This window comes from Phoxinus phoxinus (assembly GCF_949152265.1).
Source record: "Phoxinus phoxinus genome assembly, chromosome: 11".
NCBI classification, from domain to species: Eukaryota; Metazoa; Chordata; class Actinopteri; order Cypriniformes; family Leuciscidae; genus Phoxinus; species Phoxinus phoxinus.
In genome coordinates, this window is record NC_136886.1 from 34,780,379 (window position 1) to 34,807,605 (window position 27,227).

Here is a 27,227-nt window from a genome sequence, read left to right on the forward strand (position 1 = left end):
GTAATCGCAGCTGCTAACACACACACATGCGAGCTCTTGAAACCCCGCCCTCTGCAGCAGCTCATTTGCATTTAAAGGGGCAGGCATAAAACGGTGGGTTTTCTCAAACCCTCAAAAAGTGACAACTTTAACATGCTATATAAAAATATCTGTGGGGTATTTTGTGCTAAAACTTCACACACACACACACACACTTTCAGTATTAGTAGTCACCTGATGTGGGTGTTTCAGTGGCAGAGAGCCGCCGATCGATACAAACACACACAATACAACACACATTCACACACACTCACATTCTCGACACAGACACTAATACACACACACACACACGCACACTCACTCACTCACTCTTCCACTCACTCACTCACTCACTCACACTCACACACACACACACACACACACACACACACACACACACTTACTCACACACACACACACACACACACACACACACACTTACTCACACACTTATACACACACTCACTCACTCACTCACTCACTTTAACACACACACTCACTCACTCAACACACACACACACCACACACTCCCACTTTAACACACACTCACTCACTCAACACTCTCACACACACACATACACACACACACACACTCACACGAAAAAAAAACTGTTTAGTATCTCTGCTTTGACTGTGTGTGTGTGTGTGTGTGTGTGTGTGGTGTGTGTGTGTGCAGATCAAGGGTTTGGAGTGGCTGGTGTCTCTGTATAACAATAATCTGAACGGGATCCTGGCGGACGAGATGGGATTGGGCAAAACCATCCAAACCATCGCGCTCATCACATACCTGATGGAGAACAAGCGCCTGAACGGGCCCTACCTCATCATCGTGCCGCTCTCGTCAGTCGCTCTTCACTTCTCACACACATATCTCACAACACACAGTGTCTGTTTTCATCAACGCTGTGTTTCTCTGGCAGAACTCTGTCTAACTGGGTCTATGAGTTTGATAAATGGGCGCCGTCTGTCGTCAAAGTCTCGTACAAGGTAAGTTGTGATGAAGTCTGACGTGTGACAGATGTCGTACGATACTGTAAATATGAATCAGAGTCGGGGAGGAGCTTAACTACGAACTACTGGCTGCATTTCACTTCTGCTCTAGCTTATCAAGTCAAGTCACACTGATTTAAATAGCGCTGGATTATAATAGGAGATTGTTTCAAAGTGGCTTCACACGGTCACAGTAATAAAAAGCAAAATAATGATCAATGATGCAAACTTCATCAAATATGAAACGAATTTAATTGCAGCTTTAAAGCAAAGACAACAGGGTTGCCACCCGTCCCTTAAAATACGCAATCATCCCGTATTTACAAGTAAGATGATGCGTCCCGTATCAAATCAATAAGGGACGCGATTTGTCCCGTATTTTACATTAGGCTCACATATAGTTGAATAGAAACATAAGGATTTTGCAGTATGGATAATAATACTAATAGCAAATATAAAAAAATTAATTTCGTAGTAGAGAAGCTCATTGCGTGATTGCATTTTAGCGTCTTTGTAAACCTGCACGTGTTTAACCCCTCGTGCGCTGGTCGGGTCTCTGACCCCAAATAACGTTTGCTGAAATAAAAAAAAAAATTATCTGTGTCCAAATGGCGTGAGACTTTGCACGGGTGACAACACTTTCTAGATCTACAATTTTTTTTAAATAAATTTGAATAATATCTGTTTTTTATGTTAGTGTGTTGGGGGGGGTTGGGGAGTCACACTTGTGATGTTTCAACAAAATGTAATTTTGAAACAACATAATAGATTTTTTTTGGATTTATAGTTTTAGGAGGATTTATTATATATTTTTTAAATTTAGGCTATATAAATAAATAAAAAAAATTAATACAAAAACAGTAAAAAAAAAAAAAGTAAAATTCACTTTATAAAAGACCCACATTTCTAACGTTCATGGATATGGATAATTTGACATGGTTTAGTGTAAGATTTTTGCCCATCTTTTGGAAAATATCGTTTAAAAAGTAAAGAAATGATTACTTTAGTAGATGGCTGCAGAGCTACACCATTTGCTATTTGACTAAAATACATATTTTCACTAGTTTTTAGTTTGATTCATATCTACATATTATGAAATCACAATTATAACAATAAAAATGACTTTGTCAAAGTTGAGCATTTTTCCTAAAAACAATTTGACCTCGTCAAATCCTCAAAATCAGAAACAACGCAAAACACACATAAACAGTGGCAAAGTGGCAGACTACAGATGATATTTAAAAAAAGATGTTTGAAATTGGAAGAAGTCGAAAAGCTCTATGGGGGGGGGGGGGGGGGGGGGGGGGGGGGTGTCCCTTATTTTGTAAGTCCCTTACATAAGTAAATAGTCAGTTACATGATTACTTTAAAGTCATTATGAAAGTGAAGTTGCGCTGGTCTTTTCTCCTCTATAGAGAGCCACAGTCCCGCCGCTCCGCTTCCGGCTCATGGGACCTTATTTCAGAAAAAATCTGTGTGGTAGTCAATGGCGAGAGACAACTTATCTTTTTATTCCGTCCGAACTGTGCCCTGAATTACACACATGATGTTTGTCTATTTAAAAGATCATTATGAAAGTCAAGAAAGTCGCAGTTTGTCATAAAACAGAAGAGTAACGTTTAGTTTTATGTGGAAATCACTCGATGAATTTCATCTCTCGTCTCGCACTATACGTCACAGCTTCAGTAAAGTTAGCCTCAGTAAAGTTAGCCTCAGTAAAGTTAGCTTCAGTAAAGTTAGCTTCAGTAAAGTTAGCTTCAGTAAAGTTAGCTTCAGTAAAGTTAGCTTCAGTACAGTTAGCTTCAGTAAAGTTAGCTTCAGTAAAGTTAGCTTCAGTAAAGTTAGCTTCAGTAAAGTTAGCTTCAGTAAAGTTAGCCTCAGTAAAGTTAGCTTCAGTACAGTTAGCTTCAGTAAAGTTAGCTTCAGTAAAGTTAGCTTCAGTACAGTTAGCTTCAGTAAAGTTAGCTTCAGTAAAGTTAGCTTCAGTAAAGTTAGCTTCAGTAAAGTTAGCCTCAGTAAAGTTAGCTTCAGTAAAGTTAGCTTCAGTAAAGTTAGCTTCAGTACAGTTAGCTTCAGTAAAGTTAGCTTCAGTACAGTTAGCTTCAGTAAAGTTAGCTTCAGTACAGTTAGCTTCAGTAAAGTTAGCTTCAGTAAAGTTAGCTTCAGTACAGTTAGCTTCAGTAAAGTTAGCTTCAGTAAAGTTAGCTTCAGTAAAGTTAGCTTCAGTAGAGTTAGCTTCAGTAAAGTTAGCTTCAGTACAGTTAGCTTCAGTAAAGTTAGCTTCAGTAAAGTTAGCCTCAGTAAAGTTAGCTTCAGTAAAGTTAGCTTCAGTAAAGTTAGCCTCAGTAAAGTTAGCTTCAGTAAAGTTAGCTTCAGTAAAGTTAGCTTCAGTAAAGTTAGCCTCAGTAAAGTTAGCTTCAGTAAAGTTAGCTTCAGTAAAGTTAGCCTCAGTAAAGTTAGCTTCAGTAAAGTTCAGTAAAGTTAGCTTCAGTAAAGTTAGCTTCAGTAAAGTTAGCTTCAGTAAAGTTAGCCTCAGTAAAGTTAGCTTCAGTAAAGTTAGCTTCAGTAAAGTTAGCTTCAGTAAAGTTAGCTTCAGTAAAGTTAGCTTCAGTAAAGTTAGCTTCAGTAAAGTTAGCTTCAGTAAAGTTAGCTTCAGTAAAGTTAGCTTCAGTAAAGTTTGCTTCAGTAAAGTTAGCTTCAGTAAAGTTAGCCTCAGTAAAGTTAGCTTCAGTAAAGTTAGCTTCAGTAAAGTTAGCTTCAGTAAAGTTAGCTCCAGTAAAGTTAGCTTCAGTAAAGTTTGCTTCAGTAAAGTTAGCTTCAGTAACGTTAGCTTCAGTAAAGTTAGCTTCAGTAACGTTAGCTTCAGTAAAGTTAGCTTCAGTAAAGTTTGCTTCAGTAAAGTTAGCTTCAGTAAAGTTAGCGTCAGTAAAGTTAGCTTCAGTAAAGTTAGCCTCAGTAAAGTTAGCGTCAGTAAAGTTAGCTTCAGTAAAGTTAGCTTCAGTAAAGTTAGCGTCAGTAAAGTTAGCCTCAGTAAAGTTAGCCTCAGTAAAGTTAGCCTCAGTAAAGTTAGCCCCAGTAAAGTTAGCCTCAGTAAAGTTAGCCTCAGTAAAGTTAGCTCCAGTAAAGTTAGCTTCAGTAAAGTTAGCTCCAGTAAAGTTAGCTCCAGTAAAGTTAGCCTCAGTAAAGTTAGCCTCAGTAAAGTTAGCTTCAGTAAAGTTTGCCTCAGTAAAGTTAGCCTCAGTAAAGTTAGCTTCAGTAAAGTTAGCTTCAGTAAAGTTAGCTTCAGTAAAGTTAGCTTCAGTAAAGTTAGCTTCAGTAATGTTAGCTTCAGTAAAGTTAGCGTCAGTAAAGTTAGCTTCAGTAAAGTTAGCTTCAGTAAAGTTAGCGTCAGTAAAGTTAGCGTCAGTAAAGTTAGCTTCAGTAAAGTTAGCTTCAGTAAAGTTAACGTTAGTAAAGTTAGCTTCAGTAAAGTTAGCTTCAGTAAAGTTTGCCTCAGTAAAGTTAGCTTCAGTAAAGTTAACGTCAGTAAAGTTAGCTTCAGTACAGTTAGCGTCAGTAAAGTTAGCGTCAGTAAAGTTAGCTTCAGTAAAGTTAGCTTCAGTAAAGTTAGCTTCAGTAAAGTTAGCTTCAGTAGAGTTAGCTTCAGTAGAGTTAGCTCCAGTAAAGTTAGCTCCAGTAAAGTTAGCTCCAGTAAAGTTAGCTCCAGTAAAGTTAGCTTCAGTAGAGTTAGCTTCAGTAGAGTTAGCTCCAGTAAAGTTAGCTCCAGTAAAGTTAGCTCCAGTAAAGTTAGCTTCAGTAGAGTTAGCTTCAGTAGAGTTAGCTTCAGTAGAGTTAGCTTCAGTAAAGTTAGCTTCAGTAAAGTTAGCTTCTGTAAAGTTAGCTTCATTCATTGAGAGAAAAGGTATGACGTCACATGTGCGCCTTTTGGGTTTGTAGTCTTTGTAATGACGTATTTTCACAGTCTTATACCTCAACAGTTTTACATCAAACTGCGACGTTCATATGTGTAATTCAGGGAACAATTCAAACGAGATCAAAATATTTGTTGTCTCTCGCCATTGACTACCATACAATATTTTTCCGAATGAATGTCCCATGGTCCACCGGAAGGGGCGGGACTTAGGCTCTCTACTGTGCCGTATATCGAGTGAAATGCTTCAGGAACAAGAACACATGTGGGCGGGGCTTGATTCAGTCTGTGGGGAATTGATTGGAAGGTTGTGGTTTGCTATTGGCTGATCTCATGTGAGTGACAGGTTGCCCCGCCCACATCATCAGAGAAGAGATGAGACGCTGCAAGAGGAACTTATTCTGATTCAAGATTACGAGGAACATGAATTTGAAAAAATAATGATGTGCACAGATAAATCAATTGTAATAAATACTGCAATATTCCATAAAAAATAAGAATTGTACGTTTTGATTACTGGTACATGTTGACTACGCAGCTTCAGTGTAGTTTACCACTTTATGAAACGGGCATGTCCTCTGATGTGGTTTCCTCCCGAACGCTGATGAGTTTCTCGCGGCTCATTGGTGGGCTTGTGATCATGTGACGTGTGTTCAGGGGTCTCCTGCTGCCAGAAGAGCCTTCGTCCCACAGCTGCGCAGCGGCAAGTTCAACGTCCTGCTCACGACCTACGAATACATCATCAAAGACAAGCAGGTGCTGGCCAAGGTAAAGCCCGCGGGGTGTGTGTGTGAGTGTGTGAGTGTGTGAGTGTGTGTGAGTGAGTGAGTGAGTGAGTGAGTGAGTGAGTGAGTGAGTGAGTGAGTGAGTGAGTGAGTCAGTGAGTCAGTGAGTGAGTGAGTGAGTCAGTCAGTGAGTCAGTGAGTGAGTGAGTGAGTGAGTGAGTGAGTGAGTCAGTGAGTGAGTGAGTGAGTGAGTGAGTGAGTCAGTGAGTCAGTGAGTGAGTGAGTGAGTGAGTGAGTGAGTGAGTGAGTGAGTGAGTGAGTGAGTCAGTGAGTGAGTGAGTGAGTGAGTGAGTGAGTGAGTGAGTGAGTGAGTGAGTGAGTCAGTCAGTGAGTCAGTGAGTGAGTGAGTGAGTGAGTGAGTGAGTGAGTCAGTGAGTGAGTGAGTGAGTGAGTCAGTGAGTGAGTGAGTGAGTCAGTGAGTGAGTGAGTGAGTCAGTGAGTGAGTGAGTGAGTGAGTCAGTGAGTGAGTCAGTGAGTGAGTGAGTGAGTCAGTGAGTGAGTGAGTGAGTGAGTGAGTGAGTCAGTGAGTGAGTGAGTGAGTGAGTCAGTGAGTGAGTGAGTGAGTCAGTGAGTGAGTGAGTGAGTGAGTGAGTGAGTGAGTCAGTGAGTGAGTGAGTGAGTGAGTGAGTGAGTGAGTGAGTGAGTGAGTGAGTCAGTGAGTGAGTCAGTGAGTGAGTGAGTGAGTGAGTGAGTGAGTGAGTGAGTCAGTGAGTCAGTGAGTCAGTGAGTGAGTGAGTGAGTGAGTGAGTGAGTGAGTCAGTGAGTGAGTGAGTGAGTGAGTGAGTGAGTGAGTGAGTGAGTGAGTGAGTGAGTGAGTCAGTGAGTGAGTGAGTGAGTGAGTGTGTGTGTGTGTGTGTGTGTTTGAGCCTCAGCCCTCTCTTGTAGGCGGGATAAATGTGAGCCATAGAGACAGAGCGTCTCCATTGACTTGTATTGTGAGGGTTGCCCTCGATCAGAAACCTGCTGATGAGCTCATGTCACCTGATACAGATTCGCTGGAAGTACATGATCGTGGACGAAGGTCACCGCATGAAGAACCACCACTGTAAGCTGACGCAGGTGTTGAACACACACTACCTGGCGCCGCGGCGTGTGTTGCTGACCGGCACGCCGCTACAGAACAAGCTTCCCGAGCTCTGGGCGCTGCTCAACTTTCTGCTGCCCACCATCTTCAAGAGCTGCAGCACGTTTGAGCAGTGGTTCAACGCTCCCTTCGCCATGACCGGAGAGAAGGTGTGTGTAAACTACCCTCATCCTCCCCTCGGGTCATTCTGACACGGATGTTTTTTAAAAATTTGTGTTCATTGCAGGGGTCCGAGACCCCATGACTTTTGTCACTCTCAAACCATGAATACACAAAACATTTTTTTAATGGATTCGAGGAGGTTTGTGGGTTAAATTTTAAGAAGTGACAAATCCTTCACCATCGGGTCAATTTGACCCCCTTAGGAATGAATAGAATGCTTCAGTACACATAGAAAAACCTAAAAATGCTCAAATTCCAAGCTAAAAATGCTAAAACTTTACCAAAGAAATTATTTTATAATGTCTACATGTGTATCTGAATGCATACTGAAGAGAAACTGACTTTAGGACCCAGCGGAACAGCTCATTTGCTCCATATATAGAGCTATAAGGCCATCTAGAGTCATGAAATATCATGTTATATTATTCAGTTCAGTTCAACTTTATTGACTGACTCAAGGTCCATTAGAAAACCATAAAAAAACACAACAACAACAACAACACAACAACAACCAAACAATTACCAATTATAAAAGACAGTTGTACCAGTGCTTCCACAGCTGTGACTGGTATCGCACAACACTTTCACTAGGATTTACCAGTAACTTAATAATACCATTCTGAGAACCATCCAGTCGACCAATAAATTTGTACATCAGATTTCTCAATAAAGCCTGAAAAGTGTTGACTCTTGCATTACAAAACAATTCACTTGCACTACACCACCTAGGTTTTTGAAGCAATATTCGCATACAGTCATTATAAGCCACCTGAAGCTTATGTATGGTTGTCTTTTTAAACTTGGCCCACAGTGGGGCAGTGTAGAGTGGAGTACAGTCGGCTTGAAAGAGCCTTATCCTAACATTGTCTGAACACATATAGAATTTTCTTGCTAACATGTTAGCTTGAGCATAAAGCATACGACACTGCCTATACATGTCATCATCATCAGACAATTGATCTGTGAGGAAGTGTTTTATTACAAACACCTAGCACTTTGCCTGCCAGATGAAAAACTGGAAAGTTGAGGTCTTTATCCCCTTTTGTTCTGCATATCATGACAACACTTTTCTTAGCATTATACTGCACGTCATATTTGAGCCCATAATCAGAACATATATTCAGCAACTGTTGACATCCAGCACTGCTAGGGAAACAATAGCCAGATCATCGGCATACATAAAATGATTTATTAAAGCGTTACCAATCATACAACCAGTTTTGCCGCCTCTTAGTTGTTCTGATAAGTCATTCATATACAGGTTGAAAAGGGCCGGGGAGAGTAACCCCCCTTGTCTTACTCCATTACCAACACTAAACGGAGGGGAGACTCTATTACCCCATCTGACCTGCATACTCTGGTTGGCATACCAGTATGCCAAGATTCTTATCATGCTGTCAGGCACGCCCCTTTGTTTCATTTTCAGAAACAACTTCCGATTGTTATTTAGGCGCCGACTTCTTATTATTTAGAGGTCAGCAAAGACACCCAATGTAAAATATTTTGAGCTGAAATCGAAGGTTTATGCTTGAAATTGTGAGTTATTTTGAATTTAAGTTGAAAGAATGTGGGGAATATGCTTAAATGACTATTTATTGATTATTTATTGATTACATCTAGTAATTCAAAGGTAAATAAAAAAAGAAAATCTCCCAAAAATTAAAAAAATATTATCAAAATGAAATAAAAAAAGCTTTATGGACAAAATAAAATAAAATTAAGTATAATTTTAGGGCTTCGGGTCATTTTGACCCACGAGGGAAGGATTTGTTCCAGGACGCGAGGGTCGCTAATTGTGTTTTGGAGTTTCCTAAAATAGGTTTAAATGTATACCCCAAAAGGTCAAAAAACTGTTTAATTTCCTCATAATCTGCACTGCAGCGTCAGCTCTTCTCTCTCAGCGTCTGAAACGCTTCCATCGAAGATTCAGTCTGTCTAACCCCGCCTCTCTGAGAGCTGCTCCGCTCTGATTGGTCAGATGACCCAGTCTGCTGTGATTGGTCAACCGCTTACAGCTATTGTTGGAAACCAAATGCAATTAGCTGAATTTTAACCTATCAATTCCAGCATGATTCAAAGCAAAGTTGTGAGATTAATTTAAAGGCTCTGTTTACAGCTGGTGTTAAGATGCGCTTGTGGATCGGATCACAAGTAGACGAGGGACACATTCCCGTTTACAGCTGGAGTTTTAATCCGTCTCTTTTGTCCACTTTCACTTCTGTCCTGATCTCTTCTATGGGAAGGAATGTGTGTTTTCAGATCTTTCGATCTAGTGGACGAATAAGCTCACGCGATTTACATATGAACGCGCCGGAGATGAGCTTTAGTTTCTGACAGACACAAGACCCGCCGAACGCTGTGAGTGTGTGTGAGAAATCAGGAATGCTGAGAGAACATTGAGCTTGGGATGTTTTTCATCTTCAAACCAAACTTGGGTCTCCAGCTGACAGTTTAGATCCCGTCTGGTTAGCGCGCTTCCCATAATGTTATGCATTAGATCAGTAGACGGAGAGCAGACGGTCTTTAGTGACTGTTCGAAAGCATAGAGTGTTTACACTACGAAACCGCAGGAAGTGGTGAAAGTGGACAAGCTGGAAGCGTTTTAGACCCAGTTTAACCAGAACGCTTAGTAACACCAGGTGTAAACAGATCCTAAATGTAGCACAATGTTTTCATGAAGGAAAATATTATGATTCCCATCTGTCAAAAATGAATATTTGATTAAACTTGAAGACCTGACTGACAGTGGTGTTGGATGGTGTGTGTCAGGTGGACCTGAACGAGGAGGAGACGATCCTGATCATCCGGCGCCTGCATAAAGTGCTCCGGCCGTTCCTGCTGCGAAGACTGAAGAAAGAAGTGGAGGCGCAGCTGCCGGAGAAGGTGTGTGTGTGTGTGTGTGTGTGTGTGTGTGTGTGTGTGTGTGTGTGTGTGTGTGTGTGTGTGTGTGTGTGTGTGTGTGTGTGTGCGCGTGTGTGTGTGTGTGTGTGTGTGTGTGTGTGTGTCAAGATGTTTCCATCTGCATCATTTTGTGTGTGTGTGTGTGTGTGTGTGTGTGTGTGTGTGTGTGTGTGTGTTAAGATGTTTCCATCTGCATCATTTTATGAAACGTTTGGGTTATCGCATAAGAAAAATGCTGGATGGAAAATATAGTTTGTGTTTACATAATATATGTGTGTGTGCTGTGTATAATTATATTGTAATTGCACACACATGCATGCATATATTTAAGAAACATTTGCATGTATATACTTTATATATATATATAAATTATATATAAATGTTAATATGTTATATGTAAATAAAAAAAAATCCTTGAATATATACATGCATGTGTGTATTTATATATATATATATATACAAAACAATTATACACAGTACACGCACATATATTATGTAAATACAAACTTTTGATTGCGATTAATCGTTTCATGGAAACGCCAAGATGCACATACATTTTTTGCATAAAAAAGTTTGGAAACACATTTACTGAATAAATCCCTCAATAAACTCGCATGACTTTCCCTCAGCGTCAGCTGTGATTGGATAACTGGAGTAAGCAGTGGACCAATGGCGTCGCAGCGTCTCTAATGTTGGTTTGGTGTTTCTGAAACGCCGGAGTCGAAGTGTGTGATCAGAATGAGTGTGTGTAACTCCCTCCAGAAGCGTCTCACACACACGAGTGTGTTCCCGAACACCAGCGTCCGAACGCTAGAGAACACGACAGCGCTTACTGAGTTTCTCTGACGCTCGACACACACTCGTTTAAAACAGCCGACTGCAGAAACTCAGTTTTATTACTGATATTGTGCACCAGTTTCCCAGGAAGTGATGATTTTGTTTTCTTGAACACATGGGATGGAAACTCTGCTTTATTCACAAATGTTTAATGCAATATTTCAGTTTTGTGCATAAGTTAAATGCACTACTTGGATGGGAACACAGCTTGAGTCTCTAGTATCTGTGGTGTTGTGTGTCCGTGTGCAGGTGGAGTACGTGATAAAGTGTGACATGTCGGCTCTTCAGAGGGTTCTGTACCGGCACATGCAGGCTAAAGGAGTTCTGCTCACCGACGGCTCCGAGAAGGACAAGAAGGTGAGCAAGAGCGCGATGAATCTGTGTGTTTATCACAGAAACGCCTCAGTGCTGGACATCATGCGTGTTGTTGAACATTGTGTGTGTTTCAGGGTAAAGGCGGCACTAAGACTCTGATGAACACCATTATGCAGCTGAGGAAGATCTGTAATCATCCCTACATGTTCCAGCAAATTGAGGTGCGTTAAAGGGGACGTATCATGAAAATCTGGCTTTCCCCGTGTGTAAGTGTGTAATCGGGTCCGGTGCTTCTACCAACACAGAAAACGTGAAAAGTGAAACCCAGTAACTTTGTTCTGGTGAGCCTTTCTCTGCAAGCATGTAAAAAAATAGATAAAATCAGATTTCTCTCCCCTTCTGACATATGAAGAGGATCTTATTATAATATTACCGGCCCTTAATCTGCACGTTTACACCAGTGTTGGGGAAAGTTACTTTTAAAAGTAATGCATTACTATATTGCGTAACTCCCTTAAAAAGTAACTAATTGCATTACTTAGTGACTTTTTTAGAAAAGTAATGCGTTACGTTACTTTTGCGTTACTTGGGCTGAGCTTGTTTTTTTATAACACAAACGTTCTATTTTTGGGCAAATGTAAAGACCCTTTCACAGCAAAAGTGAAATAATAATCCTCAGACTGAAGGACATGTGTACAGTAGAGGAAAGCAAACCTTTCTATCTATCTATAGTCATTTCTGCTTATTAAACTGAATCATCGAAGGTCAGAAGAAAGTACATTGGTCAATAAAGTGAGATTAAATGCATAAAAATGTATGTTTTATTTAAAGGAACACTTCACCCATTTGCATTAGACTTTGTATCTTTAGAAACCCAGTCACATTTTCGAATGGTCATGGTTTATTCCCTTATTTTCCCCTGAGATGGGAGAAATAAGGATTTAAGTGTTCCACTTCCTGCTTTTTATGACGCAAAAATCGTCAATTTGCGTCATAAAAAGCAGGAAGTCAAATTTCTTTGAATAAGGGTAAGACTACAAACTCATCATTTATCCAGTAGAAGGCGCTGTTCCGCATGTTTTCAACCCGCCCATAGAGGAGGGATCTCACTCACAGAATGTACAAATAGTGTCAGCCATTCTTTATTAGGAAGCTAAGCTAACAGTTTCTTATTCTGTGGAGTAGTAGCGGTGACCATCCTCTTTTTCCCGGACATGTCCGGCCGTCGAGATGGTCCAAAATGTCCAGGATTCGGCTTTTGCTTTCTGCAGTCGCATTCATAGTTTACATGCACACCTTTTGTTTCAATCTAACTGAATTCACTCCGATCGGTGAATCTGAATGTAGTGTTTACATGAACGCTAAACAAGTGATCGTTTGATGTGCGTTTTAACATTGCTAGGAAAATTCCCGCTCCTCCGTGAGAGAATGAGACGAGACCGGTGCGTCTCACAGGCGCCGGCGCCACTCATCAGTAATCACGCCGCCGGGCTCGCATCGTTCTCCGCGGCCGTCAGTCTCGTTCCTGCTCGTCACAGTAAACATGATGAATGGCGACTGTAGAACGCAAAGGCCGAATCCTGGACATTTTGGGCGACATCAAAATACTGGGCAGACTCACGGAGACTCAATAGTAGCATAGCCGTGTTGTTTACTGCGATCTCTTACCGGTAGGCGTGGCTTGGGCGTGGCCTCCTAGGGCAGCGAAGCAAGTGCATTCTGGGAGTTGTTGTCTTTCATCCCCATAAGCCAAAAATACATTTTCTGGCTTTTCTCAGTCTAGAAGGCTCCAAATTCAAAAATAATTTCACATTTCTTCTACATAAATGACCCATTTTAAATACACATTCATCTTTCCAGAGGTGAAGTGTTCCTTTAACATATTTAGTTATTGGAGGTTTGCATAGTATTCTGATTCTGCATTTCACTGATTTTATTCATTTTCAGGAATATTTAATATTTTTTTGTGCAAGTGAAATGAGTAAATGCTCACATTTAGTCTAGAACTACAATAAGCATCATGTTCACACACACACACACACACACGCCTCTGCACTTTGATTTGTCTGAACATGAGGACAGGAGAGCTGTCAGTCAATAAATGGGAAAACACAGTAACTTGTGTTACTTAATTGAACAAGTAACTCAGTAACTAAATTTTAAAAGTAATGCGTTACTTTACTAGTTACTTGAAAAAGTAATCTGATTACTTAACTCAAGTTACTTCTAATGCATTTCCCCAACACTGGTTTACACACACCAGCCGACATTTTGTTCCTCGAGCGACGACAGAGACCGGTTGTAACGTGATGGCAGAAGATCCAGCAAAGCATGAAACTGTTGTGTGGTCGAGCACAGACTGGACACTAGTGACCAGAACATGTCAGCGCTGTCTCATAAACCCCTCAGGAACTGTGGACTCTTGTGTAAGAGTTCAACATGATGATGAGATGATCAGTGTAACTCCACAACAACTACAGAAATGTCTCCGCTAACATCCAGAAGCTCTCCCTGAGTCTCTCCGTAAGCCTGAGCTCACTGCTGGTTACTCTGGGATTCTGGACGAGTGAGATCGGCCCGTTCTGTTATTGCCGCAGTTTCTGAAGCCCCGCCCTCTTCTGAACGGAGGCGGAGCTACAGCTCATTTGCATTTAAAGCGACACACACAAAACCGGCGTGTTTTTGCTCACACCCAAAAAGTGTCCATTTTAACATGCTTTAATAAATGATCTTGTATTTTGAGCTGAAGTTTCACAGACATTCTGGGGACACCAGAGATTATATCACATCGTGTAAAGGGGGCTCAGTAGTTCAGCTTTAGTGTGTCTGTGTCCGTGTGCTGATCTTCTGCTGAACGTGCGGAGGCTTGTCTTGCCGTGCTGAATGTGCTGCTTTTGCAGGAGTCGTTTTCGGAGCATCTGGGTTTCTCTGGCGGGATAGTTCAAGGGTGAGCAAACACAGCGTGACACGTTAGACGTCGCCAGGACTCAGCCTTTATATGACCTTTATTTAACCTCTGACCCGCAGGGCCGACCTGTACCGGGCCTCAGGAAAGTTTGAGGTGCTGGATCGTATTTTGCCCAAGTTACGGGCGTCCAATCACAAAGTGCTGCTCTTCTGCCAAATGACGTCACTGATGACCATAATGGAGGATTATTTTGCGTACCGCAGCTTTAAATATCTTCGTCTGGATGGTGAGTCTGTGTTTCTCTTTGGTTTGTGGTGTTTGCAAAGTAGAGCATGATTATTATTATTAAAGCTCATGCTGATCTGGACAAACCAAACCGTACCGTACCACATTTTTGACCCGCTGAAGGGCCAATTGGACACCAGGAGATCACATGATTTCTGTGATGTGGAAAACGTGGATGGAATTGTGGAATACAGTTGTTATTTTTATTAAAGTTATTATTAAACTTTTTTTCTATTCTTTTTTTCCCTTTTTTTTTCTTTTTTTCCTCCTTGATGTGTACAAAAAAGGAAAAACTGTTTAAAAAATAAAAGTTTTTAGAACTAACAGATACAGAAATTAGATTTTTAAATTTTTCATGTAACAGTTATTGTTAATGTTTGTGTTCTTAATCTTTTTTTTTCTCTTTTTTTCTCTCGATGTGTTCAAAAAAGGATTATTTTTTTTTAAAAATACAAGTTTTTAACTTTTTGTAACGTTTTAAGAACTGACGGAGACAGAATTGAGATTTGCCTCCTCAGAGTTGAGTGTGTGTGTGTGTGTGTGTTTTAGGCACGACCAAAGCAGAGGATCGTGGGATGCTGCTGAAGACCTTCAATGATCCGGCCTCTCAGTACTTCATATTCCTGTTGAGCACGAGAGCAGGAGGACTGGGACTCAATCTGCAGAGCGCCGATACCGTCATCATATTCGACAGCGACTGGAACCCTCATCAGGTAGAGCACATTCACACAGCGTCTTCATCATCATCTTCATCTTCATCATCTTCATCTTCATCTTCATCATCGTACAGAACTCGTGTTTGTTCCAGGGTTCGTACAAGGTGCTTAAAGTGAACCCTTAAAATCAGCCATATTTATAAAAAAGGTACTTGAAAAGCACTTGAATTATTGAAAGACAATATGTGGCCCTGGATCACAAACCCAGTCTGGAGCCGCACGGGTATATCTGTGGCAATAGCCAACTATACATCGCATGGGTCAAAATTATCCATTTTTCTTTTATGCCAAAAATCATGAGGATATTAAGATCATGTTCCATGAAGATATTTAGTAAATGTCCTACCGTAAATATATAAAACATGTATTTTTGTGAGTGAATGCAGCACAATCGTGAACATAAATGCACAACTTTAAAGGAGATTTTCTCAATGTTTAAATTTAAAAAAAAATTTTGCTGCACTTTATTTGTTCCATTTAGTTTGATTCGTTTTTATTTATTTATCTATTTACCTTTTTAAGAATTTAAAAGATAATAAAGATGTTGTTTGATAAATGAGATCTCTAAAGTCCTTGAAAACCAAAAAAGTAGAGCTTGAAAAGTCCTGGAATTTCACTTCCCTGTGTGTGTGTGTGTGTGCGTGTGTGTGTGTGTGTGTGTGTGTGTGTGTGTGTGCGTGTGTGCGCGTGTGTGTGTGTGTGTGTGTGTGCGTGCATGTGACCCCTTTGTGTGTCCGTGTGTGTGTGTGTGTGTGTGTGTGACCCCTGTGTGTGTCCGTGTGTGTGTGTGTGTGCGTGTGGGACCCCTGTGTGTGTGTGTGCGTGTGTGTGTGACCCCTGTGTGTGTCCGTGTGTGTGTGTGTGTGCGTGTGGGACCCCTGTGTGTGTGTGTGTGTGTGTGTGTGACCCCTCACCCTGTGTGTGTTCTGTGTGTGCAGGACCTCCAGGCGCAGGATCGAGCCCATCGGATCGGACAGCAGAACGAGGTGCGCGTTCTGCGTCTCTGCACCGTCAACAGTGTAGAAGAAAAGATCCTAGCGGCCGCTAAGTACAAGCTGAATGTCGACCAGAAGGTGATCCAGGCCGGCATGTTCGACCAGAAGTCCTCGAGTCATGAGCGCCGAGCGTTTCTGCAGGCCATTCTGGAGCACGAGGAGCAGGACGAGGTCAGGAGTATCACTCCTTCTGCGTATAGTAGGAGACAAACAGTATGTGAGACGAGTAGTATATCCAAATTCATAGTATTACTCTTCATAAAACAGTGTACGTATAACCGAATGCTTCTGAAGTGCGCATATGATGGACACTTTACTGTCCCATGAGGCCATGAGGTTTTGTTAATGGTAGTGAAGTGATGCTGAACTTAATCTTAGAAAATACTATATAGAATATTCTTGTAACAGTTGCAAATTAAATGTAGTACCTTTATAGTGTGTGATTTGGGACACATCATCTGTGCATGAGAATATTCCAGTGTTAGACCCAATGTTTCATTCATTAATGATTCATGAAAACTACATTTAAAGAGGCCTGTTGTGTGCATTATATACAATAACATATTTTTATAATGTTAAAGTGCCCCTTTTATGCTATTTTAATGTTTTTTTCATGTTGGTTTGGCACCTACAGCAGGTTTACATGCATCAAAGATCAAAAAACACTTTAATGTCCTCATAATCTCCACTGCAGCGTCAGCTCTTCTCTCTCGGTCTCTGAAACGCTTCGTTGGAAGATTCAGTGTCTCTAAGCCCCGCCTCTCTGAGAGCTGCTCTGCTCTGATTGGTCAGAAAGCAAACGCTCATTATCATATCTGAATCTCAGCTCTTGATCACAGTGATACGCACAGTAACGATGGCGTGGGTTTTACCGTGTCAATCTCAGACAGCGTCTTCTCCACACGAACAACACGAACCGAACTCTTCCAGTCTCAGATACACTACAGTGTTTGGGGGCGGAGCTAAGAGACGCTGTTCAGCCAATCAAGAGCGTTATGCAAATTAGTTGCAAACCTACACAGCTTCAATAGGAAGAGAGACTGAATTTCTGAATGTAAAAGCGCATAATGAGGGCACTTTAACTCAAATCTACAGGATTCAATGGGAGAATGTTGTTTGCTCAGAATATGCAGATTAATATGATTTCCCTTTAACTGTGAAGCACGTAAAGCTTATTCTCAGAACGTGTTCATGGATCTTTTCGTGATTTTCTGTACTTTCTTTAATTTCTGAAGCTCTGTTCCCGTGTCTCTGTCAGGAAGAAGACGAAGTGCCGGACGACGAGACCGTAAATCAGATGATCGCTCGCAGCGAAGACGAGTTTGACCAGTTCATGGTCTCGTTTCATTTCCTCTCACTTACATTTACAGAGTCGATGTGAATCGCGAACCGCTGAGTCCTGAGCGAGTCCGAATGAGCCGCGTTGTGTTTCTGTGCAGCGCATGGATCTGGACCGGCGGCGCGAGGAGGCGCGCAACCCGAAGCGCAAGCCTCGTCTCATGGAGGAGGACGAGCTTCCCACGTGGATCATGAAGGACGACGCGGAGGTGGAGAGGCTGACCTGTGAGGAAGAGGAGGAGAAGATGTTCGGCCGCGGATCCCGGCAGAGGAAAGAGGTCGATTACAGCGACTCGCTCACGGAGAAGCAGTGGCTGAAGGTCAGAGAGATACACACACACACTAGTGCTGGGCAACTGTTAATCACATCCAGCCAGTGTTGCCAGATTGGGACGTGATGTCCAGCCCAAAAGCTCACCAAAACCCGCCCACTCCAAGAGAAAAACGCCCCAAATTTTACTACCAAAAGTAAGGAATATTTGACGACAGGCCGTTGAATTATTAGAAAAATAATGCACACCCGAGGTGGTGACGCGTTCACGACGCGAAGCGGAGTTACTCCTCGGGTGTTTTCTAATAATTCAACGGCCTGTCGTCAATTACTCCGCTTATACTACAGTTACCACACCTCGAAATATTGTTCAGATGATGTATTTCAAGACGTTTGTAAAGTTTTTGTCATTAAAATGCTCTTGTATGCAGGACTAACTCCTTGCGCATCTAAACCCATCCGCTGCTGATTCCAGAACGCCATTGCTATCAGCGGCTCAAACCTCCGCTAACTCTACAGAGTAATGCTGGACACACTTCACGACTAAACATTCTCTGACTGTGAACGCAGCAGATGTTAAACACCGCTGTGAACACACACTGAACGCGCTGAACACGCGCGCATGATCAGTCATAACTATCAAATTACATTCACAACCGGCCTTACAGTGAGTGTGTCCCCGGCTTTATGCAGTTATTAATGCAGTTATGAGAGAGAGAGAGCATTTATTTATTTATTCAATTAGTTTTAATTTAATTCGTTCATTCTTTTTTTTCTATTAGTGAGACTAATAAATGAAACACAAAGCCCGTTTAACAAGTACAGGCCCATCAATAATTATTTATTTGTTATATTATCTGCAATAATTACGAAAACCCGTGCAGCAGGACTATCAATGTATTTAAATATACAGTTTAATTTTCTATTGATTATAGATAGGACTATACTTTATTTATTAAACTGCATGTTTCCATTGATTGTGAAGTTAGACATTGAACATCGCAGATCGAGCGCATGCGGCTGCAGTTTTTCTTGTTATGAACTGTATCCTATTTTCCGTTATTACAGTGAACTACGCGCAGTGATGTGGAGCTGTAATGCGGTCAAGACCTGCCGGAACTACTTTAGCCGTGCGGTTCCCTGAAAATAATTGCACACCTCAGAACATTTGTCAACCAATCAGATTCAAGCATTCAACGCCCCTGTAGTATAATGTGATATAATTTTATGGCCATGTCATTCAAGGTTGATAAGCACAATCAGTATCTCCTTAAAACAAAATAACGATGATAAATTAAAATAAAAAATAAATACATTTCCCAGGAAAACGGATCAAAGCGGGGCAATAATTAAGGAGAATTAGCAAATATGACTTTAAATGTCCAGGTGGACACTGTCACAACGGCAATCAAGAAATGAACCGATGACTTTAACCCCCGGAAGAACACATCGCAGAACATAGCGCAGGATTAGCCGTCAAAACTGGTTCATCGTTGATTCAACCCTTGTTCAGCCGCTGTCAGGGTCGAGTGTGCATGCAGACGGACGGTGTAGAAGCTGCAGATGTCTGGCTAGGCTAGTGTGCACAGGACCATGGAAAGGAGTCGTCCAGTATTACATTTCAATTTAAGTCATTCAACTGTGCTCTCCTCATCAGTTATTCAGCATCGAGTCATCTCACCACATCTGTACGTTTATAGAGTCGCTCACTATCTCACTCTGTAGATGCAACTTACTGTATGTCACTTTAGCATTAGCATCACTTGAATAATATACAGCTACAAGTTATCGCGCTAAATCGCGTCTTCCTGCTGATCGCTCGCTGATTGGCTAAAAGTGCGTGACGTCAACACCAACGCCAGCTGACTCTGCTGCGTGTGTGTGTGTTGTAATGTCGTGATGACTGATTTTATGAACTACATGCACACTTTAGTTTAGTTTTTTAACCAATTAGACTTTAAAATGTAGATGTTTGAAAACCGCCGAACTGAGTCCACTCGCCCAAACCCTTTTCACCCGCACAATCAAGCTCAAAACCGCCCAATCTGGCAACACTGCATCCAACATAAAAGTTTGTGTTTACAATACATAATATATGTGTGTGTGCTGTGTATAATTATTTTGTATATATAAATACACACACATGCATGTATATATTTAAGAAAAATGTCTTATTTATATATCAAATATTTAGATTTAGTGTATGTATAAATAATATTAATTATGTATAAATACAAATATTTCTTAAATATATACATGCATATGTGTGTATTTATATTTACAAAATAAGTATACACAGCACACACACATACAGGTGAAACTCCAAAACCTTTTCACAATATTCTAATTTATAATTACAGGTGAAACTGGAAAAATATGAATATGGTGCAAAAGTTCATTAATTTCAGTAATTCAACTTAAAAGGTGAAACTAATATATTATATAGACTCATTACATGCAAAGTGAGATATTTCAAGCCTTTATTTGCTATAATTGTGATGATTATGTCTTATGAAATCCCCAAATTCAAAATTAGAATATTGTGAAAAGCTTTTCATAAGCTATACGCCATAAAATTATAACAAATAAAGGCTCGAAATATCTCACTTTGCATGTAATGAGTCTATATAATATATTAGTTTCACCTTTTAAGTTGAATTACTGAAATAAATGAACTTTTGCACCATATTAAAAATTTCCAGTTTCTCCTGTAATTATGTAAACACACACTTTTATTCGTGATTGTGATGTGATTAATGGTTGCCCAGCACTAAGGCTGTGTTCACACTGGCACAGATATCCGATCTTTACTCTCGTCTGACACAGATCGGAGTTTGTTGCACACGTGTAAACACAGAAATCCGCACGAGATCCGATTTTTCCGCGTCCGATCTGAGCCACTTCCAAATGTGGATTTAATTCAGATTGAACACAGTCCTGTCTGAAGTGAATGTGAACAGACGGGCCAGAAGATCGGATCTGTGCATTAAAGGATTAGTTCACTTTAAAAAAAACTTTTGCTGATAGTTTCCTCACCCCGATGTCATCCAAGATGTCCATGTCTTTCTTTCTTCAGTGGAAAAGAAATGAAGGTTTTTGATGAACACATTTCTCCATATAATGGACGTCAATGGGCCCCAAACGGGTCAAGGTCCAGATGACAGTGTCAGCGCCGCTTCAACGGGCTTTAAACGACACCAGACGATGAATACGGGTCTTATCTAGCGAAACCATCGTCATTTCACAAATAAATAATAAAGTTTAAGTTTTATAAGCACAAGCGCTCGCCTTGCTCTGTCCTGTGATGCGCGTTCGTGACGTCACGTGATACACAGTTACGCTGTAAAGGTCACGCTTCTGTGAAAAGTAAAACATTTCTATCCTGACGAAAATGTTCTTTGAGGCTTTTTAATATTCCAACACCAGGATACACACACGAGATGGCCATTTTAACGATAAACTGACACAAAGACATTTGAATATGTGTGTATGGTCCTCCTTCCGCACATCTGTAAACACTGACTCGTCAAGCGTGACCTTTACAGCGTAACTGTGTATTACGTGACGTCACGAACGCGCATCACAGAACAGAGCAAGGCGAGCGCTTGTGCTTATAAAACTTAAACTTTTTTATATATTTTAGAAATGACGATGGTTTCGCTAGATAAGAGCCGTATTCATCGTCTGGTGTCGTTTAAAGCCCGTTGAAGCGGCGCTGACACTGTCATCTGGACCTTGACCCGTTTGGGGCCCATTGACGTCCATTATATGGAGAAATGTGTTCATCAAAAACCTTCATTTCTGTTCGACTGAAGAAAGAAAGACATGGACATCTTGGATGACATCGGGGTGAGGAAATCATCAGCAAAAGTTTTTTTTAAAGTGAACTAATCCTATAAGACTTGCCGTGTGAATGCAGGCTAATATATCCGGTTCATTTCTTCTCTTCTTCAGTCGGACGTTTCTAATCGCTGCCTCTTTTCTCAGGCCATTGAGGACGGGACTCTGGACGAGATCGAGGAGGAGGTTCGGCACAAGAAGACCACCCGGAAGAGGAGGCGGGATCGGGATCGGGATCCGGATGTGATTCCCTCCACCTCAGGAGCGAGAGGCGCGCGCGAGCGAGACGACGACAGCAAGCGGCAGAAGAAGCGAGGGCGTCCGCCGTCAGAGAAGCTCTCGCCGAACCCTCCCTCGCTCACCAAGAAGATGAAGAAGATCGTGGATGCGGTCATTAAATATAAGGAGAAGTGAGTGTGGAGACGAGGACGAGTTACAGAGCAACAGTGAGAGAGTCTCCAGAGATCGGGAATGTAGATTTATTGGACTTTTTTTCGCCATTCACACTTAATAAATATGATCTGATCAGAATGTGCACAAAATCAGATTTGGACTGAGAGTCTGAGCAAAGTCTCACACACACACACACACACACACTCACACTCACACTCACACTCACACTCACACTCACACTCACACACACACACTCACACTCATACGCACACTCTCTCTCTCTCTCACACACACACACACTCACACTCATACGCACACTCTCTCTCTCTCTCTCTCTCACACACGCACACACTCACACTCATACACACACTCTCTCCCTCTCTCTCACACACACACGTGCACACTCATACGCACACTCTCTCTCACTCACACACACTCATACGCACACTCTCTCTCACTCACACACACTCATACGCACACTCTCTCTCTCTCTCTCTCTCTCTCACACACACACACACACACGCACACTCATACGCACACTCTCTCTCTCTCTCTCTCTCTCTCTCTCTCTCTCTCTCTCTCTCTCTCCCTCCCTCTCTCTCACACACACACACACACAGAGAGTCTGAGCAAAGTCTCACACACACACACACACACTGCCCCTTTCCCTAAACCTGCCCATCACAGGAAACATTCTGCATTTTTAAATTTTTAATAAAACATTGTTTTTTTATGTTTTTTAAGCTATTTGAATTACGAGGACTCATGAAATGTCCTCATAAACCAGTGTAATACACACGTCATTATACAAATCTGTGTCCTCATAAATCACATAAACAAGAGAACACTCACTCACACATACACGCGCACACACACACACACACACACACACACACACACACACACACACACACACACACTCCTTGTTAACCGCATGTGAATAAGTTGGATTTTTTTCCATTCACACTTGCTAAATATGATCAGAATGTGCTCAAAATCGGATTTGAAGAGTCTGAGCAAAGTCACACGCACACACACACTCACTCACACACAGACACACTCACACACACTCACTCACTCACAGACAGATACACAAACACACACACACGCACACACTCACAGACACACACAAACACTCACTGCTAAATATGATCCTATCAGAACGGGAACAAAACTCAGATTTGGAGTATGTGTATTGTCCCTCTCTGAGTGTGTGTGTGTGTGTGTGTGTGTTGCAGTAACGGGCGTCAGTTGAGCGAGGTCTTCATCCAGCTGCCGTCCCGGAAGGAGCTTCCCGAGTATTACGAGCTGATCCGCAAACCTGTGGACTTCAGGAAGATCAAGGTCAGTGTGTCCATGCCAGGGGTTCAGCTCTATTCAGGTGTGGATTCGGTTACACAAGTGTGTGTGTGTTTGTGTGTGTAGGAGCGCATCCGCAGTCACCGGTACCGAAGCCTGAATGATCTGGAGAGAGACGTGATGCTGCTGTGTCAGAACGCTCAAACCTTCAACCTCGAGGGATCACTGGTTAGAGACACACACACGCACGCACACACACACACACACACACACACACACACACACACCCACCCACACCCACACACACACACACGTACACAAATCTATAAATGTATTTACTCGTGCGTGTGCGTGTGTGTGTGTGTCAGATCTACGAGGACTCTATCGTGCTGCAGTCGGTCTTCACCAGCCTGTGTCAGAAGATCGAGAGAGAGGAAGAGAGTGATGGAGAGGACAGTGAGGAAGATGAAGAGGACGAAGGCTCGGATTCAGAGAGTCAGTCTCAGTTAATCGTTTACAATCTCACGTTCACAATCTCACGTTCTGTCAAAGTTCTCTCAAGGTTCTTCCGGCACAAAAACATTATTTATACATCATTTATGGAAAGTTTTTTTCTAAATCATTTTAGTTGGATGTTCATCTAATGTTTTTTTAATGTTACTAGTTCTCTGGACGTTCAGAGAACATTCAAATGTAACGTTCCCATAATGCTTGAAGAATGACACAACAGAATGTTCCATTAAAGGATAATTCCGGTATTTAACACCTTGAGTCTATATTGTAGTTTGTTTTGGATGAACAAGAGTGGTGGACAACATTTTTTTGACAATGGTTCCTCTCTCGAGTTTTTGACTATAATAGAATTGGCCATGGACCCATTTAACATTGGAGTCAATGTGCATGTCTGAAAATGTCATTAAAACAGCCAATAATGTTTGTTTACAAAACTGTTAAACTCACCGAGTGGTTAGTGGTGTTCGTTGATGATTATAAACAATATATCGTCGCAATATATGATTCCAATCCGTTTATTTTGCTATAGTGGAACTATTTTTTCAACAATGGGATTTTACAAAATGACGAATAAAACACAACAGAAACTGTATTTCGCAACACTTTTTGTTTCTGGAACATCAACGAACACCACTAATCACTCGGTGAGTTGCACAGTTTTGAAAAATTATGTTAAAGGCTGTTTTAATGACATTTTCGGACATGCCCATTGACTCCAATGTTAAATGGGTCCATGGCCAATTCTTTTATAGTCAAAAACTCGAGAGAGGAACCATTGTCAAAAAAATGTTGTCCACCACTCTTGTTCATCCAAAACAAACTACAATATAGACTCAAGGTGTTAAATACCGGAATTATCCTTTAACGTTTGGATAAGCAAGAGATAATCCACTTCCTGAACATTCAGAAATAACATACTCATAACTTTGTGTGTGTGTGTAGCTCGGTCTGTGAAGGTGAAGATTAAACTGAGCCGTAAGGACAGAAGTGCAGAGCGAGGAAGAGGACGCAGGAGAACCGCCAGAACCCGCGCGAAACCCGTCGTTAGTGATGATGACACTGATGAGGAGCAGGAGGAGGTGACACACACACACACACTGACACACACACACTGACACACACACACTCACTCACTCACTCACACACACACAGACACACACACTGACACACACACACACACTCACTCACTCACACAGACACACACAGCATACAAAACATCTTGTTGCATCAGACAATATGAATGTGCGTGTGTGTCTGCGTGCGTGTGTTTGTGTGTGTGTGTGTGTGTGTGTGTGTGACTGGTGTTTGTTCAGGATCGATCCAACAGTGTCAGTGAGGAGGAGCAGGGATGAAGATCCACCAATACAGAAGCGATCCCGTCGTACAGTAGAAGAACATCATCATCCTCATCAGCTCACAGAACAACCGTACGCTCACACACACTCCTCATGCGTTCGTGCAGACCGAAGCTCTGCGTGTGTGTGTGTGTGTGTGTGTGTGTCGAGGCTTTAAACTCTCCCAGTGACGCTTCAGACCTGAACGAGATGTCTCTGTGACTCTGAATATTACACATCGCAGTTTTAGAAGAGCAACGTTTGTGATCGTCTGTCCAATAATTTATTATGAACCAGTGACCAGTGAGTGACCAGTGGGTGACCAGTGGGTGACCAGTGAGTGACCAGTGGGTGACCAGTGGATGAGCTGCACCAGTGCGTTATTTGCATGTACGATGTAATAGTCTAGAAACAGCCTGTTGGTATATGCTGATATGATCATTATTTTGCTGTAAAAGCTGTGTGTGTGTGTGTGAGTGTGTGTGTGCGCCGTTCACACTGACGTTTACATGCACTTTGGATATTACCAGTTGTTAGTTATTTCACGGGAAGTGTTTTTTTATATATTTTTTTTATACCTGTTTAACCAGGAGGTCCCGTTGAGATTCAGAATCTCTTCTACAAGAGAGGCCTGGCCAAGGTAACCGCCACATCACAACAAACGCATACATAACAAACACCAAATTACATTTTCATGATAAAAGAAGTACAAAATGTTTAAAAAAATTAAAACACAATGAGACTCTCAAGAAAAACAAGAACGCGTCTCCTTCACAACACTCTTTACAGGAGTTTTACATTCATTTATCGGTTTTAAGGTCCGTTCACACAGAACACACTCTTCCATTGTTCCTAAATGAACATGCGCTGACGGGTGTGTTTGATCGGGTGTGTGTTTTTTCTCATCCCAGTACGGCGCGTTTCCATTACAGATTTGCGCAAAACTTTGGGGATTTTTTTCTAAATGTCGACAAAAAACTATTGCGAAATGACACCGTTTCCATTAACCGGTGTTGTGTGTGTGTGTGTGTGTGTGTGTGTGTGTGTGTGTGTGTGTGTGTTATCCAATCATTAACATCGAGGACAGACTCTTATACTGTGAGCGGCTCATATGAGGAGTTTGTGTTTCTCAGTTCTGCTTCGAGGTCTTGATTGTGGCGTTTCTTTGAGGTTTAGAATCCAGTATTGCTGTAATTATTTTGTCTTTTATGAATTTAATAAAGAACTCCGTCTCGTCTCCTGTCCCAACACACACCGCGTCCTCTACGTCAGGCGACTGTAAATGCGCAAAAACTGTTTCCATTGCAGTTTTGCGTAATATTTATTTTTCGAATTGCCAGAAAAACCTCCTCATGCGAGCGGAAAAACTTTTTGCGATAAATGGGAGTTTTTGTGAAATTGACGTGTTTCCATCGGGCGTATTTTCAATTTGCGCAATTTGAAGGGTAATGGAAACGCGGCCATATTATGCTATTTTAAAGGCTCCTAATTGTGTTTAGAGTCTCCTACTACAGGTTTACACGCATTCAAAGCTCAAAAACACTTTAATTTCCTCATAATCTCCACTGCAGCGTCAGCTCTTTTCTCAGTGTCTGAAACGCTTCGATCGAAGATTCAGTCTCTCTAAACCCCGCCTCTCTGAGAGCTGCTCTGCTCTGATTGGTCAGATGGCCCAGTCTGCTGTGATTGGTCAACCGCTTACTGCATGCGTCGGATAAACAAACGCTCATTACCTAATTTGTTACATTATTACACGGGTTCGTATGTAATTTGAAGGGTAATGGAAATGCGGCTTCGATTGAAGATTCAGTCTCTCTAAACCCCGCCTCTCTGAGAGCTGCTCTGCTCTGATTGGTCAGATGGCCCAGTCTGCTGTGATTGGTCAACTCTAATTTGTTACATTATTACACAGGGTAATGGAAACGCGACTAGTGTCTTGCGTATTGCATTCTCAACGGGGCCATTCACACAGAATGACGCAGGTCTTCAGCAGCGTTGTTGAAAAGTTTAGCGCCGTGTTTTTGGAAGTCAAACACGTCCGTCCAGTGTCCAGTTTACAGAGAAAAACAGTGAGAAGTAGCGCAGTGGAATGTAGAAACGTGTTCTGTGTGAACGGCGAATATATAACGGTGAATCTGCTGAACTTGTTCAGAGATCGAGAGATGGGATCGCATCGCTGTCTGTGTGAACGGCTCTTCAATCAGTGCGTGCGTGCGTGTGTGTGCGTGCGTGTGCGCGTGTGTGTGTGTGTTCATGTGAAAGACGATCTTTAATTCTGTATCTGCTGATTCGCTCCGTGACTGTAGATGAATCGTGTTATCCCGATGTGTGTA

General features: G+C 41.7%; 1 protein-coding gene across 1 annotated transcript in view; it reads left to right on the plus strand.

Annotated features, from left to right (window-relative positions):
• Positions 1–26,947, plus strand: part of smarca4b (SWI/SNF related BAF chromatin remodeling complex subunit ATPase 4b) — a 66,712-nt gene extending 39,765 nt beyond the window's left edge. Inside the window, exons 15-33 of the mRNA XM_079627235.1 lie at positions 695–858; positions 939–1,005; positions 5,576–5,686; positions 6,694–6,936; positions 9,719–9,832; positions 10,937–11,044; positions 11,137–11,223; positions 13,903–13,949; positions 14,030–14,196; positions 14,745–14,908; positions 15,850–16,119; positions 17,165–17,242; positions 17,346–17,564; positions 21,503–21,765; positions 22,987–23,092; positions 23,174–23,275; positions 23,416–23,542; positions 24,503–24,639; positions 24,874–26,947. Coding sequence (XP_079483361.1) covers positions 695–858; positions 939–1,005; positions 5,576–5,686; positions 6,694–6,936; positions 9,719–9,832; positions 10,937–11,044; positions 11,137–11,223; positions 13,903–13,949; positions 14,030–14,196; positions 14,745–14,908; positions 15,850–16,119; positions 17,165–17,242; positions 17,346–17,564; positions 21,503–21,765; positions 22,987–23,092; positions 23,174–23,275; positions 23,416–23,542; positions 24,503–24,639; positions 24,874–24,912 — 2,613 coding nt within the window. The 3' untranslated portion in view covers positions 24,913–26,947. The remainder of the gene's footprint in view (positions 1–694; positions 859–938; positions 1,006–5,575; positions 5,687–6,693; positions 6,937–9,718; positions 9,833–10,936; positions 11,045–11,136; positions 11,224–13,902; positions 13,950–14,029; positions 14,197–14,744; positions 14,909–15,849; positions 16,120–17,164; positions 17,243–17,345; positions 17,565–21,502; positions 21,766–22,986; positions 23,093–23,173; positions 23,276–23,415; positions 23,543–24,502; positions 24,640–24,873) is intronic.
• Positions 26,948–27,227: the final 280 nt, after the last annotated feature.